We start from the raw sequence: 15,420 nt of genomic DNA, 5'->3' as shown, positions 1-15,420 counted from the left end.
TTTGCGAGAAATTCAAAATTCCGCGCGAAGGCCTCTGATTGGCTATAAGAAACCTGTTATAGCCAATGGATTTTTGCGGTGGCGTAAGTGACTGTTAAGGTGGCCAATTGAAGAACGTTGAAAGTGTAACCGCTCTTTTGAAACTAAACATGAGCCCGCCCTAATTCATTTGAGAGGTGACCGACAGCACTGACCATAGCGAAACATGGAAACATACTAAATTATTATTTATAATACTATTATAGTGTGGATTTTAACACAGTTGTTTCGTTATATTTTCTGTACTTTTATATAGCAAAACATTTACTAGCAAACTTTTTAATTGTGTACAAAACGAGTAAAATGGAAATAAATAAAGTTATATATTAAATTAAATCAATGTATTAAAACTGAATTAAAATTAGAAGCATGTATAAAAATAGAATTGCATGCTCTTACATGATGGGATGTATCCATAAAGGATGCTGGCTAGTAGGAATGAGTGATTTATAAAATGCATTGGGATATTATTCTTAAAACATATGGTCCATACATTTACATTTATGCATTTAGCAGACGCTTTTATCCAAAGCGACTTACATTGCTTTATCCTATACATTTTACATAGGTATTTGCAATCCCCTGGGATCGAACCCACAACCACTCTTACCACTGAGCTACAGGAAAGCTTCAATAAATTGTTAAACCATTAACTCAGAGAAGTTTCTTGAAGTAAGTTACTTCAAAATTTGACTTTGAAAATGAAACAGCAAATGTAATCCACATCAGTCTTCATTCTTGAAATGTCTTCATTTCAAAGGATAAGGACCAAACTTTATTATATTTAAGGCCTGTGTTACATTTACAAATAAACTTCACTATATTTTTTATTCCTTGAAGCACAGATTTCATCACTGTGGCTTTAAAAGCGATACATACATCTTTGTTTTACTACACTGAAACAAATCCATTATTCATTGTCTTAAAAACACAGCTGCAAATAATAATCAAGTAAAAAAACAGCTTTAGATACACTTGTTGAGAAGTTGTGTAATCAGTAAACCATAGGCTGATGCCATGAAAAAAAAGGCTTTCATAAATTTGCACGTCATGTCACATGTCAATATTTGGCAATTTATATACTCATGTAAGGTCTCTCTTTATGTTTTAAAGTATGTTTTTCTATAGTCTGAACTGTCACATCCATAACGGACCATATTCCTACTAAATGGACAAATGAGAATTGAAACATAATTTTATGTTAGTTGTTGGCTGTTGTCAGATGTTTGGTTTGTGCATTTTAATGAACAGAAATCCCCTGTCACATCTATAATGCATATACGTTTCCCCTCATAGAAGACATGTGATCTTTTTCCAAGGTGTGCACTCATTCAACAGGGGTTTAGGAAAATATAAACAGAAAAATACATTCTCTAAAAGTTTATGTTTAAAGTTTGACCTGCAAATGTCACATCCATAACACTGAATTGTCCAAATCCATTCCTCTTGCATTACTCCTTTGCAACCCAAGAGTTACTGAGAGTAATAAACATGTATGGTCAGCCATAGACACATGATGACTGCGAAATTATCAATACATTTCAACCGAGGATATGTAATGTATGTGTGCCCAAAGGAAATAAATATCAGTCAAGTCAATAATAATATCAAAGACGCATGTAGAACCAATCTTGAATGTATTCATAATCTGATGAAAATTATGAAAATGAAGAAGCATTTTACATCAGTGATGCTTTGATTTAAATAAGAGATGAGAAACAGATGTAAAAGTAAATAAAGGCAGTGCAGACGGTATGATACACCACAAACACTTCTGAAGAGTTCAGTATATTTCATCTGCCGCTTTGATGAGTTTTCTGTTTCTTCTTTCGGCCTGATGTTTTGATAGGCTGTGTGGCAATATTCTGCAGAGAAAGTGTTTTGTTCTGGACATATGGAGGCTCTTCAGCATCAACACTGCTCTTAAAGATCTCAGAAGAGCTAAAATGGGGAGAAAAGCGAGAAAGAAATAAGGTAAATCTAAATATGCACTTCACTATAAAACATTTGTCCTTTTATAGCACAGCGCTCCCAAAAGTATTTAAGTCACATTAATAAGATTCATTTAATGTAAAATGTAGTATTGATTTGCATCGTATTGGGCTATACTTTGTCTTAATTTGAAATGATTTATTCTTGTATATTTTAAATAACAACTTTACTTCATTGTGCGAATATTTTAATGCAATACACACAGCCCGTCCAAAATAAAAGTCCCCAGCTGGATTTAACCGAGCAAGTAGGTAAGAGCCTCCCATTGGATTAGAGCAGCGGTTCTCAATCCTGGTCCTCGCGACCCACCGCTCTGCATATTTTGTGTATCTCTCTTGTTTAACACACCTGATCTAAATCTCTAGCTCATTAGAAGAGAGCTTAATGAATGAACCGCGTTCCGATTAACGTGTTCCCTGAACTGTGTTCATTGCTCTCTACTCCCTGCACACATGAAATCGGCTGACGTTAATTTAAGAACACGAAGAACAAAACTTACTACGGAACATTGAAGGGTAATTTAACCGTAATTTTGAGATTTGCGCAACATTATCCACATGTCGAACGGGATTTATGGCAGAATATCTAGTGATGTTTACTTCGCAGGGCTCTTATGGGCGTATTAAACAAACCTCCGAAGCGGTAGGAGAAGCATACAAAATATGCAGAGCAGGGGGTCGCGAGGACCAGGATTGGGAACCGCTGGATTAGAGGTCAAGGTCCAGCAACGTTATGTGCCAAAAGAATAAGGTCAACGGACTACCTGAATATACTGAATGACCTGGTTATTCCATTAATGGCTTTTTTCTTCCCTGATGGCACGGGCACATTCTAAGATGACTATGCCAGGATTCATCGGGCTCAAATTGTGAAGTAGTGGTTCAGAGAGCATAAGACATCATTTTCACGCATGGATTGGCCACCACAGTCCACACCTTAACCCTATTGATAATCTTTAGGATGTGCTGGAGAACACATTGCCACGGGGTCTGACTCTCTCATCATCAATACAAGACTTTGGCAAAAAATGTATATAACTCTGGACGGGAAAACAAAATGGACATTCTGGACATAGCAGAAGCTTATCGAAACGATGCCACAGCGAATGCGTGCCAATATCAAAGCTAACGTCGGTCCAATGAAATATTAAAGTGTGTGACTTTATGTTTGGACGGGAGTGTAATAGAGTTTTTGGACAAAATGTTCCTTTAACCAGACAATTAATTTCTTATATAAAATTTGGTTTCCCAAATCCTTTCCGTCTTGTAGACATTTTGTAAATCAAAAATAAAGAAACATTTATGCAAAGGACGTCCTCGTGTCCACAATGGAATGAGACGATGTACCTCATAGATGTGTGTGGGCTGCTGTTCTGTCTGCATATCTGTCGAGGTTTGGGTTCAAAAGAAAATCCTTCCTTTAAACTCTCCAACACAGATGGTGCAACATACGTGAACCCCTAAAAACACATTCACAATCATATCAGAACAAGTACTTCTTATATATTGTGTAACTGTACTCTAATTCAGGCCAAAGACTCAAATGAAGAACATGAAGATCAGCTGGGAATGTATGTCACTGGAAATTCTAGAGAAAAAAAAATTCTCTTTCAAAAGAAATGGTTCGATGCAAACTTGTAATGACACGTCATGGCTTTAACATTTATCAGATAAAATTGATCAGGTCATGACTACATAATCATGGAGTAATTACCAATATGCCAAGTTCTTTTATTATTAAAATATATTTATGTGATGACCGCAAAACAAGCTTTTCTAGTATTGCGTGCCATGTGAGGCAAGTCTTTCAAGAACCCAAATCTACACTCTTTCACACTCTACGGTCCGTGATGTATATGAATAAACTCAACTGCAAACGGGTTAGCGGAGTCATTCATTTTGGTGTCATCAGGACTGTCCACAGGAGTCTGACGGGTGAAGTGACTGTCGAACTGACTCACATCATCATCTGATTGCTGAAGAATAAAGCAATGAGGCTTTTGTAACATGTGACAAAACTAGCAAGCAGAATTCAACTCGCTGAGACACACAATCCACAGGATTCATTTCCAAAACTAAGACAGCTATAATAGTGTTATTGGCAGTACCAGGCTAGGCAGATATGGCGGTTCAATGCGTTTGTTCAGCAAATCATCCCATTTGATGTGTCTGAAAAAATGATGTTTCTGAAACACAAACATTGGAAAATAAATCTCCTCATTAAAGAAAAACAAGAGTTTTATTACGGCCGTCATCACATGTTCAGTAAAACAGTTTTGTTCATATGATATAACTTCTATAGTATTGATTTTTAATATCTCAGTGCAGTGGCCAGAACTAGATTTTACCTTGATGTCTTCACAGTCGGCCTTGCTGGAACCAAGTCTTTGTGCTGGATTTTTCTTTAGCAACTATAGGAAAGAAATAAATGTTCAGTTGTTATAGGAACTCGGAACCTTTTCTTGGAGCGTCTTTACGGAGAGACATTTGACCTTTTTGATCATGTCTTTAGCATCAGCTGTGAGGTAGGGCGGGAGATTGAATTTACACTTCAGAATCTTCTCAGTGGTTTGCTTTCTGTTCCCTGCGGTGAAAGGAGGCTGTATGAAATAAAAAAAGAAAATCTTTTCCTAAACATTTCCACTATTACGGCAAACAAAAAAACCTCCTTAGACGTATATCAATGGTTTAATGTATCAAGTATTTCCTTCATCATCTCTCACCGATCCGGTCATCATGTCAAACATCAGGGCTCCCAGACTCCACCAGTCCACAGCTCTGTTGTGCCCTGAATGGGTCAGGATTTCTGGTGCCCTGTGTAAAAAGTGAGAACCCAACATGAGAAATTCAAAGATGTGGATAATGTTATTATTCTAAGTTGTAGTTACATTTTTAGACAAATTAGCCATTTTTTCTAGCATGTGATTATACCATATCGGTACAAATATGTCTGTGTACTTTATTACATGTAGTTGAGCTGATGACTCACATGTACTCAATGGTACCACAGAAAGTATGTGTGACACTATCATCATGGATGGACTCCTTACACAGGCCAAAGTCAGTCAGTTTAATGTGTCCTTAAGACATAAGAGAACATAAGGGTGTAAACTTGAGACAAATGACACACAGTTAATCGAAAATGAATCGTAATCGCCAATTTTGCCCTTCAACAATTACAGAAACAATATGATCGTGGTAAAATGATTATTGTTCTGCATTCTATTTTGAAAGAATCCTCTCTTTTCTTGTGGTAGAAATCCACAGTGCACCTGTTGAATAGTATTTTCCTGTTGAATTCAGTTTGAAAGACAAGTTTTCTTTAGAATTCTTATATTGTTTCCAAAGTAAGTGAGTAATCGTGTTAAATGATCGTGATCTTAGTATTGACCAAAATAATCTTGATTATGATTTTTGTTATAATTGAGCATCCCTAACTGTGAGCACATTATCATGATCCTGAAGATATATTATTGTCAACATGATGCTAGTATGAAACAGGTTCATGATGCAAGTAAAGTGATGAAAATTTAAAAATGAAAATTATGTTATCATTTACTCACCCTCCTGTCGTTTCAAAGCCCTATGACTCTCTTTCTGTCACGAAACACAAAAGACTATATTTTGAAAAATGTTGCTCACCGGACCCCCTTCACTAGCATTGGTTTTGTGTAAATATAATAGAAGTGAATGGGGTCCAGTGATGTTCAGTCACCAACTATCTTCAAAATATCTTCTTTTGTGTTCTGCCGAAGAAAGTAAGTCTTAAAGGTTAGAAATGACAAGAGGGTGAGTAAATGATGACTGAATGTTTTTTTTGGGGGGGGGTGAACTATCAGTTTAAATAGATTTTAAGTACATTACATTCAATAGGACAATATTTCATGTATTTCAATAGGACAATTCAATTTATTGATAATATCCAGGTGATTCTCACAAAATCTTTGAATTCTTGAATCAAAACTACACCTTAAAAATCTTTTTAGCGTAACAATCTTAAACAATGCTTTGAAATGTTGCAGAGGATGAAAACATGAGGACACATTTCCACTACATCTTCACTTTTATTTCACATAAATATAGTCAATGTTTTTTGTTTTATTTTGTGAGAACATCTAGTAGAACATCCAAATATTTGGTAAGAATATTTATATTTGATTAAACATATCATGCACATAACTAAATGTGTTACGGTAATGAGATTTTCATGGGGAAATGCAATAAAGTACAAAATAATTCAAAAATAAAAATAATTCTTGAGAGAACAGAACTATATAATGAACATTATTGAATTATCTTGAATGTCTAAGATTGAAAAGAATGAATGATGTTTCAATGGTTTCGTGAGAATGATCCATTCAATTTTTTGTTGACTAGATTACATCATCTTTTAAAAGTGACCCCTATCTGACATCTCAGTTACTATATATACACTTGGCAGCCAATTCAAGTTAGATGTACTTGAGGTTGCTAAGGAAGTAAACAGTGCAATATGCAATGGATGAAACCAAAGTTAATATACAAGGTTTTGCTTTCCTCAGCAAAACATGTTGTCACTGAAAAGGGTCAAGAATAGAAAATCTTCATTAAAAGAGTCATGTGATCATCACGTGGTTCACCACCATTGCTTTTTTAATGATAATTAGCTCTTTTGAAGGGAATATCAGATTTGTCCGCTTGTATGGAAGATGCAAATACATGCATCCAATTCATATCACATGTATTTTCACATATGAATGGGTCATATGGGTCGGATGTGTGCCACATGTTTGGAAACATCAGAACTGGGTCACTTGAAGCATGTAGTGTCAATGCGGCCTATGTGGCTGAGAGCTCGAATTGATCTAAATCCACCAATCTCTGTTGAGTCACTGCATGTTAATACCTGGAACATTACTGTTTATTTCCATAATAAGAAAGTGTTCAATGCTATGGTCACAAACCTTGATGATTAAGCATAATATTTTCCGGTTTCAGGTCTCTGTAGATGATTCCATTGGAGTGCAGGTGTCCCAAAGCCAATGTTAACTCACCAAGATAGAAACTGTCAAGAACAGAGGAATAAAGGTGTAGATTTCATTCATTAGAGTCATGAGCAGATAAAATCTTCTCTGGTCTGACCCAGAGAGCTTCTTCAGGAACCATCACTACGGGTTTGCAAATATACATGTTTTTTTTTTTTTAAAGAAACTTACCATGCAGTGTCTTCCAGAAAGATGCCCTCCTTCTCTAGTTGCATGAATAGCTCTCCACCTGCAAGCATTAAATCCCCCCAAAATAATTTCATAAGAAACATGTAGTGAAATTCATTGCATAGAACTAAAAAGTTTTAAAGGAATTTGTTGTCTGGTCTGTCTTTAACTTGGGATTCTTAACTGAAAGCAGTTGTTCATTTCTGGTAAGAGTGTATTACAATGTGTTTTATTAAAGGAACTTCTTAACCTAACTATTCCTTTTCAGATAGAATACTTTTTATTGTTAAGCGTCTTTGCAAGTGGTAGGTGGCTTAAACACATAGTTTTTGCTTAAACAATATTTCAGTTGTTTAATCGTCATTTGAAGAGTTCATATGCAAAACCCTCTAAACATGTCATACGACATTTTAGGGCTTCTCAACCGTTGACCACCATTGTATTCAACAACATCCAAAGGGCCCACTCCCATTTACAAAAACTCATAATTTCTACCCAATAAAGTACTTAAGAGCTTAACATTAAAATCATCTATTCTTTATAAAAAATATTTTTGATCTTTTTCAATTTCTATTATCTCAATTAACAACTAAATAAGGGGAACAAATTTCTTCATTTTTATTCACACAGTAGTTTGTCTCTTCGTTCTGCTTTCATGCTTGATACAGATATTCTATAAAAGTTCTTCGAGGTATATACTGAGGCTTCCCTGAACATCACGAGACACCCAGTGTTTGTTCAGGAAAAGTAGGACATGGTTGGTAAGATGTGGATTTGTGTTAGTTGTGGATTTGTGTTAGTTGCCATGGATTTACACCGTGTCTACATCAGATGCAGCCCGATGCGACAAGAAACAATAGAACGCATTAGAACATATTATAACTGAAAAAAAAATCCACACCATAGGCACGATGTGGCACGACAATCCCAGTAGAAAAAGCCGGGGGTTGTGTCGCATTGCGGTGACATGGTGTAAGCGTTTAATAAATGATTTGTACGCAGAGACACATTTCTGCTTACCGCTCAGACACTCGAGTATAAGGTAGAGTTTGCCACCGGTCTGAAAGGCATACCACAGTTCCACGATGAACGGATGTTGAACCGTCTCCAGGATGTCCCGCTCTGCGCGGGTGTGTGCTGTGTCCTTTGCATTACATTTTATTTTGGCCTTGTGTGTGATCAGGTGGAAATGGAAAAATTGGACAATTTGGTTTAAAGACATTAAAAGCGAAAATTTGTAATCGTGTAAGGTGGACATTTTAATAAAAGAAAAATGAAGAAGAATACCTTTCTCAGGACTTTCATGGCAAATATTTTACCAGTCTGGGCACCTTGCACCTTTCGCACCTGGAAGACCTAAAGAAATAGATATTTAACATAATTTTTTTAAATATAATATGTGGGTCAATGACGAAAAATGGTTTAAGCATGAAAACAGTAAGTGTAATGCTGCTTTAAATTGTTGTTGTAAAAAAATGAAAAAGTTTTCTGTTAAATTTAATTGCATTTTTGTTTTCGGAACAAAGAAATTAATATTGTACATTTTTCCCTGATTAACAGAAGACGCCCACACATGTCATTCAGTGTAATATTCTTGTCAAGCATATTTACAACAAAATCTAATTTGTGACGTATTAAAAGACTAATTACTTGTACCTCAAATGCCAATTAGTTGTAATTTTACATTTTTCAAAAAATTGCCACTGTCCTAGGTTTTGCCCATTTGTCAATGAGAATTTTTTACTCATTTAAATAAAATGTAATATGCTCCCTTATTCTTATTTATATTTTAATATGCACAACTCAGAATAAGCATGTTGTTTATTTAATTCTGAATTTGTACATAAATATCACTTCTGTACATGTCATTTGATGGGGACCTCTTAACATCTTTGACCCATGTATATGTACACATTGATGCAGACCACAATCTAAACTAAAACAGTTGAATGGAGGACATATTTTGTATAGTAGCTGATTCAAGATTTTATTTGTCACGTATAGAACTCAGCTGAGATTGAGATCCACATCAATCCAGGTCACTCTCATTTCAATGTGTTAGCCTACTTAACGTTATATCTGAAACATTGAAACATAAGTTACTGTCATTTTTCATGTTAAATGACTTCTTTGGATGAACCACTTTGTTGGTTTAGGATAGAAGTATCTGCCGAATGAATAAATGTAAATACACATATTGCCAAACACTGACCTTCCCATATGCTCCTTTACCCAAAACACTGAGTAACTCAAAGCAGTCCGGTCCCACTTTCTCACGCCCTCTGTTCACATTGTCACCCGTCAGCTCCACTTCTTTTGCTGGAACACTTAAACCGAAAATGTGACATTGTAATAGCATATTCAGACAATTTACAGTATTTGAGTATATAAATAAATGGACCAAAAGCGTCTACCTGTCTGTTTCTGTTTCTGTTACTGTAAAGTTGCAGTCTTCATCCTAGACAAGGCAAGGGAGAACATGTGAGGCATTCAATGAAGAGAATACTCAAGTGTACAAGCAGGCAGTCAGTACTGAGGTTCACAGAGACCCTGTTTATACCCGGTCTCACCGCCTGTCCTGGGTGATCCCATGCAGGATCAATCATTGTTTGGGTCCTTATCACAAAACCATTGAAACCTCATGGTAGTAATAGTCTCGTGTAGCCATTCTTTCATACTGACCTTCAACTTTGGCGGCTTTCATTGGCCAAAGCTCGCCCAAGAGGCCATTTGACTGACATGTAAAGCAACCAATCACATTTTGCTTTGTGCCGCATCATGTTTAGCGGGGTAGAAACGTCACCCCAGTAACAGACAAAAAAATGGTATGGTATTGAATTGTCTAGTTACGGTAATGAGATTTTTAAGGTAAATTAAATAATAATTCCGTTTTAAAAACAATTGTCTGACCATCTTTTAAATCAAAATCTCATGAGAATCACCCATTTACAGTTATACAAGTTTCTCATATACACCTTTTGATCCTGAAGATTACATTTTCTTAAGGGTTAAGGTCTCTTGATACTTTAATTTTTCTGCCAAAATTCAAACAAAAGTTTGCAAACAACTGCTTTTAAATATTAATAACAAAAATGTGACAGTCAGAGTAATACCGTTAATATTATTTTAGAGAACCACTAGTAATAATTGTGTGCATGTTAATGTATTCATTTCCAAATACTGTTAATGGAAGAGATAGATTATATTAAAATCACATTTAAAGGCCGAGTATAGGTACTTATTAGCAAGATGGTTGATTGACAGGTGAGCAGGTGGTCATTTATTGTTCAGAATGAATCATAACACAGTCATAGTGAAAACCACATGTAATTCTTAGACATTTTTAAGTTAATAATAGCCTTAAAGTCAAATTTGTTGTAAAAAATAAACTGCAATTGCGAAAAATTTCTGATGTATGATCTCACCTCCACATCACTCGAATCCTCCAGGTCAATGGTGAAAACTCCTGCCATTCTATAGACAAACACACACAAACATATTTGATTCGTGATGGTGAATTTGTCATCAGCGCAGTCACTGTTGAGTAATTCGTGCCAGTCTCTTGCACATAATGTATACAACAGCTTGAACGCTAACCTGTCCTGTAACCATAAATTCAATAAATAAATAAATATGCACATTGTCATTTATTTTAATGGATTGTTTGTGAAGAATATGACCCAGGCTTAAGAAATGTCAGTCTGACCAGTTAAAACTAACCAATGATCAAAACCCTGAGTAACCAATTTAATGTTTTATTAACAAAAGACATGTGATGTTTACAATTAAAGCATCATACGTGACACAATCTTTAACTGTGTTTCAGATAACATTGCTATTGCCTATGTTACCGTTTTGTAAGATGAATGTTTCACATTGTTATTAGATTTGTTTTGGGAGTGCATGGTGATCAAGCCTTGACACAAGCCACTACAGTTTTTGTTGTTGTTCAGCTGGTTAACTCGCCTTTGATGATGGTTCAAACATACGTGACTGTATTCAAGAGGTTTCCCTTATTTACCATCTGAGCCAACATATTTTCATGCAATATTTTCCAACTCTGCTCACTTACAACTTTACTGGAATGGTTCTCTCTGAGTATTATCTAGAACATAATCTGCTCTGCCTGTAGCATTTGTTAACGTTGTGATAATACATAGGGAGGGGCTCTCTCTGCCAGCTCTCTCTCCCCAAACCAGATGTTCATGTTTAAATTAATCAAATATCAGTACATCAAATGTAAAAACACTGTTTGGGAGATCCTGGCGTAGGAGATAAAGGCAGTAACCAGCAGATGATTTAGGTATAATTGTGAATATTTCTCACCTGATTGTGTCTTCAGCGGTCACTCAAACTAACACCATGCCCAGAATATCTGTAGGAATGGAATTAATTACCATTGAAAAGTAATTATTATTAAAGGGAAAGTTCACCCAAAAATGAAAATTCTGTCATCTTTTACTCACCCTCAATGTGTTCTAAACCTGTAAAAGTGTCTTTGTTCTGCTGAACACAAATAAATATATTTGGAAGAATATTAGTCATTATCAGTTATGGTACATCATTCACTTCCATAGCAGAAACATATATTGTGTTATTTTTGCTGTTAAACACAAAATTAGATATTTTGAAGAAAAAAAAAACAGTTCTGGGGCACCTTTGAGTAACATTTAATTTTTTCCTACTATGGCAGAGATCGACGTCCCAGAAGTGAAAATTGCTAACATTCTGCCGAAACTCTGTCTCTGTGTTTATCAGAAAAAAGTCATTTATACTGCTATACAATTACATGAGGGTGATAAAATGATGACAGAACTGTCATTTTTGGGTAACCATCCCTTTACTTTAAATTACATGTAATTGCTGAAAACAGGTTGAACAGGAAAACAGATTTACCTTTTCAGAAGAAAATGAACCGTATAGCTTATCCAAAGGCGTCTTTAAAATATATTTGATAAAGGTATATATCGTGTATACTTTATTTATACATATAATGACCAGTTTGGCCTGACTGTGATACCAAATGAAACCAGCAAGGACCAACAAAAATCTAGACTGGTTTATGGTTATGGTAGATGTTTCAGGCTAGTTTCTTTTAAATAGCTATTAGAAGAGTACTCGATCATATTAACTTGTCTGTACCGATACAACAGTAAGTTACATAAACTAAAAAAATTGTACCTTCATACAAACAGCACAACATTAACCATCATACTAACGTCAAATGTCAAACATAGCACCACATGGGTACTTCCGTAAAGGGTTTAAATGGACATTTTATTGCGGTTAATGCAGAATGTAGTTACATAAAAACAACATCTCATCTTTATATAAGTGTTTTACCTTAATTCGCCAGCGCTGTCAAACTCTCTAGTCCAACAAGCGAAGTTTTAAGGACCCGCGAGTACCATCCGGCAGGCTGTATTACCTGATTTTCCACCTTTAGCCAGAATCTAACGCCTGAATTTCTTAAATATTTAATATCTTTATCTAAATATCAAAATGTGTAACATGGTTCAGTTAAAAGTCTAAAGATAAAATATAAACAAAAAACTCAAGCTGTTTTGCTATTGTGAAAGAGGCAGACGTGTCTTCTTTGACTCGTTGGAAGATATTGCGTTTTAGTCGCACAGCGCCACCTAACGTTATAAAGATATAACTACAGTTCTGCATAAATATAGTTCTTCTAAATATCCGCAAGACGGAGCTACATAGTCACTGTGTGTATATCATTACTCACAGAAGTTTCTATGCCTAAATCTTGTCCAACAGCCTTATTAACAGATTATTAATGAGGTCAACAAAATGCAATATCATTATTTTATCATGTACTTAAATTGACCTAAATCAACATGAGTTCAGATGACGTGTTACCTCCAGTCAGAGAGACATTCATGTAAACAGAGGTCGTTATTTAAACAGAGTGTGTAGAGACAGTGTGTGGTTTCATTGCAGTATACTGTAAGAGTACAGAATGGTTTTAGTCTCATGAAGCTCGATGAGGATCCATCAGGACACAATTGAATTTACAAGAGAGAAACAGCAAAGTATTTAAAAGCGTCAGAGATGAGAGATGATTATACTGTATGTGTTTATTGACAAAAAACAACATACATAGGCTACACCATAATATATCAATTCCTGTCAAGTAAAAGCAGAAACATCTCAAGTCATGGGCTAAGCATTTTACAATGAATAAACAAACGTGCAAAATAATTATTTCAGAAATCAAGCAAAGAGATGACATGAATGATGAAGATCCAGTAGATTACACAGTCATCATGGGCGTAAATCTCATTTAACAGTAGGGGGGGACAATACATATAAAATTTCTCAAGAGCAATTTTGGGAGGGGACACAAATAATACAGTCAAAATTGTACTTATACAACACTAAGCGACAATATGCATTAGGTTTATAGGTTCATCATGCAGACTTGCAATCATATTATAACTGAACTGTAAACAATAAAGGTTTTTCGATTTATATATATTTTTTGTCTTTGTTGTGAAGACAGGAACGTGTACCCAAACAAACTTAAATTCTGTGTTGTACTCGTTGATGAATCGCCCGAGATTCAGTAAACTGAATGTTTATCTTATCCGCCGCGCACATACTGAACACAATAGATGCTGAGAAAACGATCATCTCCCACTGAATGAAAGCTGTGCACCTTTTGTGGACGCTTGATATAGTGCCAACAACATCACAAAACTGTAACCGGTATGTTCGCGGCTGTGTGTGACACGGGACCTGAATGGCAGGATCGGTGTCTAAGTGTTGTGGTTAATGTTCACAGCATGACAGGTCGCTTAAAATATAACAATGAATGCGAAACGGCTTTGGCGTGTTAGTTGCAGTGTGTGAAGTCCTATGTAACAAGCTAACGTTAACTAGCTAAGTAACGTATTTATCGCTAACATAGCAGATTCATGGAAAAATACATCGGTAATCAGCATTTTTTTAAACAACTAATTTATTAATGAATCAGCATGAACTACATTAAAGAGAATCACTTCATTTAAAGTGAATAAAATATCCTTCTTACTGGAGTTCAACAACCACTGACGAACTGAGCCGCATACCTGACTGAATGTGTTGCGCAATGCGCAGGTGAGATTAACGTGGATAGCAGGCATTGGGCCAAACCATTGTGAGAGGCAGGGGAGGGGGAACTCAACAGTTTCTAAATTTAAAACGCAATTTTTGCTTTTGTATTTTCTACTAATTACACAATTAGATTAGATAAAAATAAATATATTAATGACAATAGCGAATTTAATTGATCGAGGGGGGACAACCCTCCTATAGAGGGGGACATGTGAAATCTTGAATATTGATGTCAAGACTTACATTTGTAATTCTTAAACATCTCTTAAATACTAAAAGAGTAAAATAAGAGTTCCAGCAAAATATGATTTCCTCTCTTCTTGTGAACATTAGGACAATCTGTCGGTACAGAAATTAATATGAAGCTCCATCTAGCGGATGTATCGAAGAATAGAAAAGATTTTGTAGAGCACTAATAGTTTCGTCCTTTGCGCCGGCAAATGTGCACCGAGGTGTGCTGCTTTGATCTCCTTTACTCACATAACATTACGCAAAATATCCCCTCCTTCAATCTCATTATTGTCTCCAGACTTCAACACACTTGTTGTTATAATATAAAATATGTTATTTTAAATTATTTAACAACAATATAACAAAAGCTATATTAATTGTAACACATTGCTAGGTCTGCTGTTGGAGACTTCCCATTGGCTGTCGTTTGAATAATTAATGACCCAGGCCTGGGAGCTGTTTTGGGGGTGTTTTTATTGTCACTTATTAATATAGTTGTGTTTGAAGTCTTGTTTTGGGTAGTAATGTGTATAACAAATCAATTTCTGATGAATTCAGCTTCTAAAGTGTGAAATCAATATATTCAAAAAATACCATTGATGAAACAGGTGTTACTTTTTGATGGTATAAATAGCTGGCGACAATAGTCGGTTATTAGAGGAGCTGCGAGCTGGTGTTAGTTGTTAGTAGACACTGGATACAGGGACAGTATTGGCTGATACGAGTCTATGAGAATCCGAGAGTGACTCAGGAGAGACTCGGTTCACTCAAGACTCGTATCAAGGTGGGTGGAGGCGGGTGAATATGAGTTAGGGAGGGAAAGAGTGTTGTTGAATACCAGTGTGGAATGGTGTGTT

The 15,420-nt window shown here is 35.7% G+C and overlaps 2 protein-coding genes across 5 annotated transcripts in view; one reads left to right on the top strand and one right to left on the bottom strand.

The window, feature by feature from the left end:
* Nucleotides 1-755: 755 nt before the first annotated feature.
* LOC130439200 (ribosomal protein S6 kinase beta-2-like) lies at nucleotides 756-12,833 on the bottom strand. 3 transcript variants are annotated; one of them, XM_056771678.1, is made up of 18 exons: nucleotides 12,566-12,833; nucleotides 11,689-11,728; nucleotides 11,549-11,597; nucleotides 10,648-10,696; nucleotides 9,637-9,680; nucleotides 9,435-9,549; nucleotides 8,510-8,578; nucleotides 8,243-8,390; nucleotides 7,226-7,283; nucleotides 6,974-7,074; nucleotides 5,020-5,110; nucleotides 4,754-4,844; nucleotides 4,523-4,630; nucleotides 4,379-4,441; nucleotides 4,139-4,216; nucleotides 3,902-4,006; nucleotides 3,378-3,490; nucleotides 756-1,980 (listed from the first exon to the last, which is right to left on the bottom strand). In XM_056771678.1, exons 4-18 carry the CDS (start codon nucleotides 10,693-10,695, stop codon nucleotides 1,833-1,835), a joined length of 1,380 nt encoding a protein of 459 aa, XP_056627656.1. In that variant the 5' UTR covers nucleotide 10,696; nucleotides 11,549-11,597; nucleotides 11,689-11,728; nucleotides 12,566-12,833; the 3' UTR covers nucleotides 756-1,832. The 3 variants fall into 3 exon arrangements, with proteins under 3 accessions (XP_056627656.1, XP_056627657.1, XP_056627655.1); XM_056771679.1 differs by having other exon boundaries at nucleotides 11,689-11,725; XM_056771677.1 differs by lacking the exon at nucleotides 11,689-11,728.
* Nucleotides 12,834-14,712: 1,879 nt separating this feature from the next.
* LOC130439178 (uncharacterized) overlaps nucleotides 14,713-15,420 on the top strand; it is a 37,748-nt gene continuing 37,040 nt past the window's right edge. For both annotated transcript variants that reach the window (XM_056771645.1, XM_056771644.1), the window contains exon 1: nucleotides 14,713-14,784. The gene's annotated coding sequence lies outside the window, so the exon portion shown is untranslated. The remainder of the gene's footprint in view (nucleotides 14,785-15,420) is intronic.

The sequence above is a fragment of the Triplophysa dalaica genome, chromosome 17 (genome assembly GCF_015846415.1).
Source record: "Triplophysa dalaica isolate WHDGS20190420 chromosome 17, ASM1584641v1, whole genome shotgun sequence".
Taxonomy (NCBI): domain Eukaryota; kingdom Metazoa; phylum Chordata; class Actinopteri; order Cypriniformes; family Nemacheilidae; genus Triplophysa; species Triplophysa dalaica.
The sequence above is the reverse complement of the archived record's forward strand: the minus strand, read 5'-3'. Positions and strand labels throughout refer to the sequence as shown.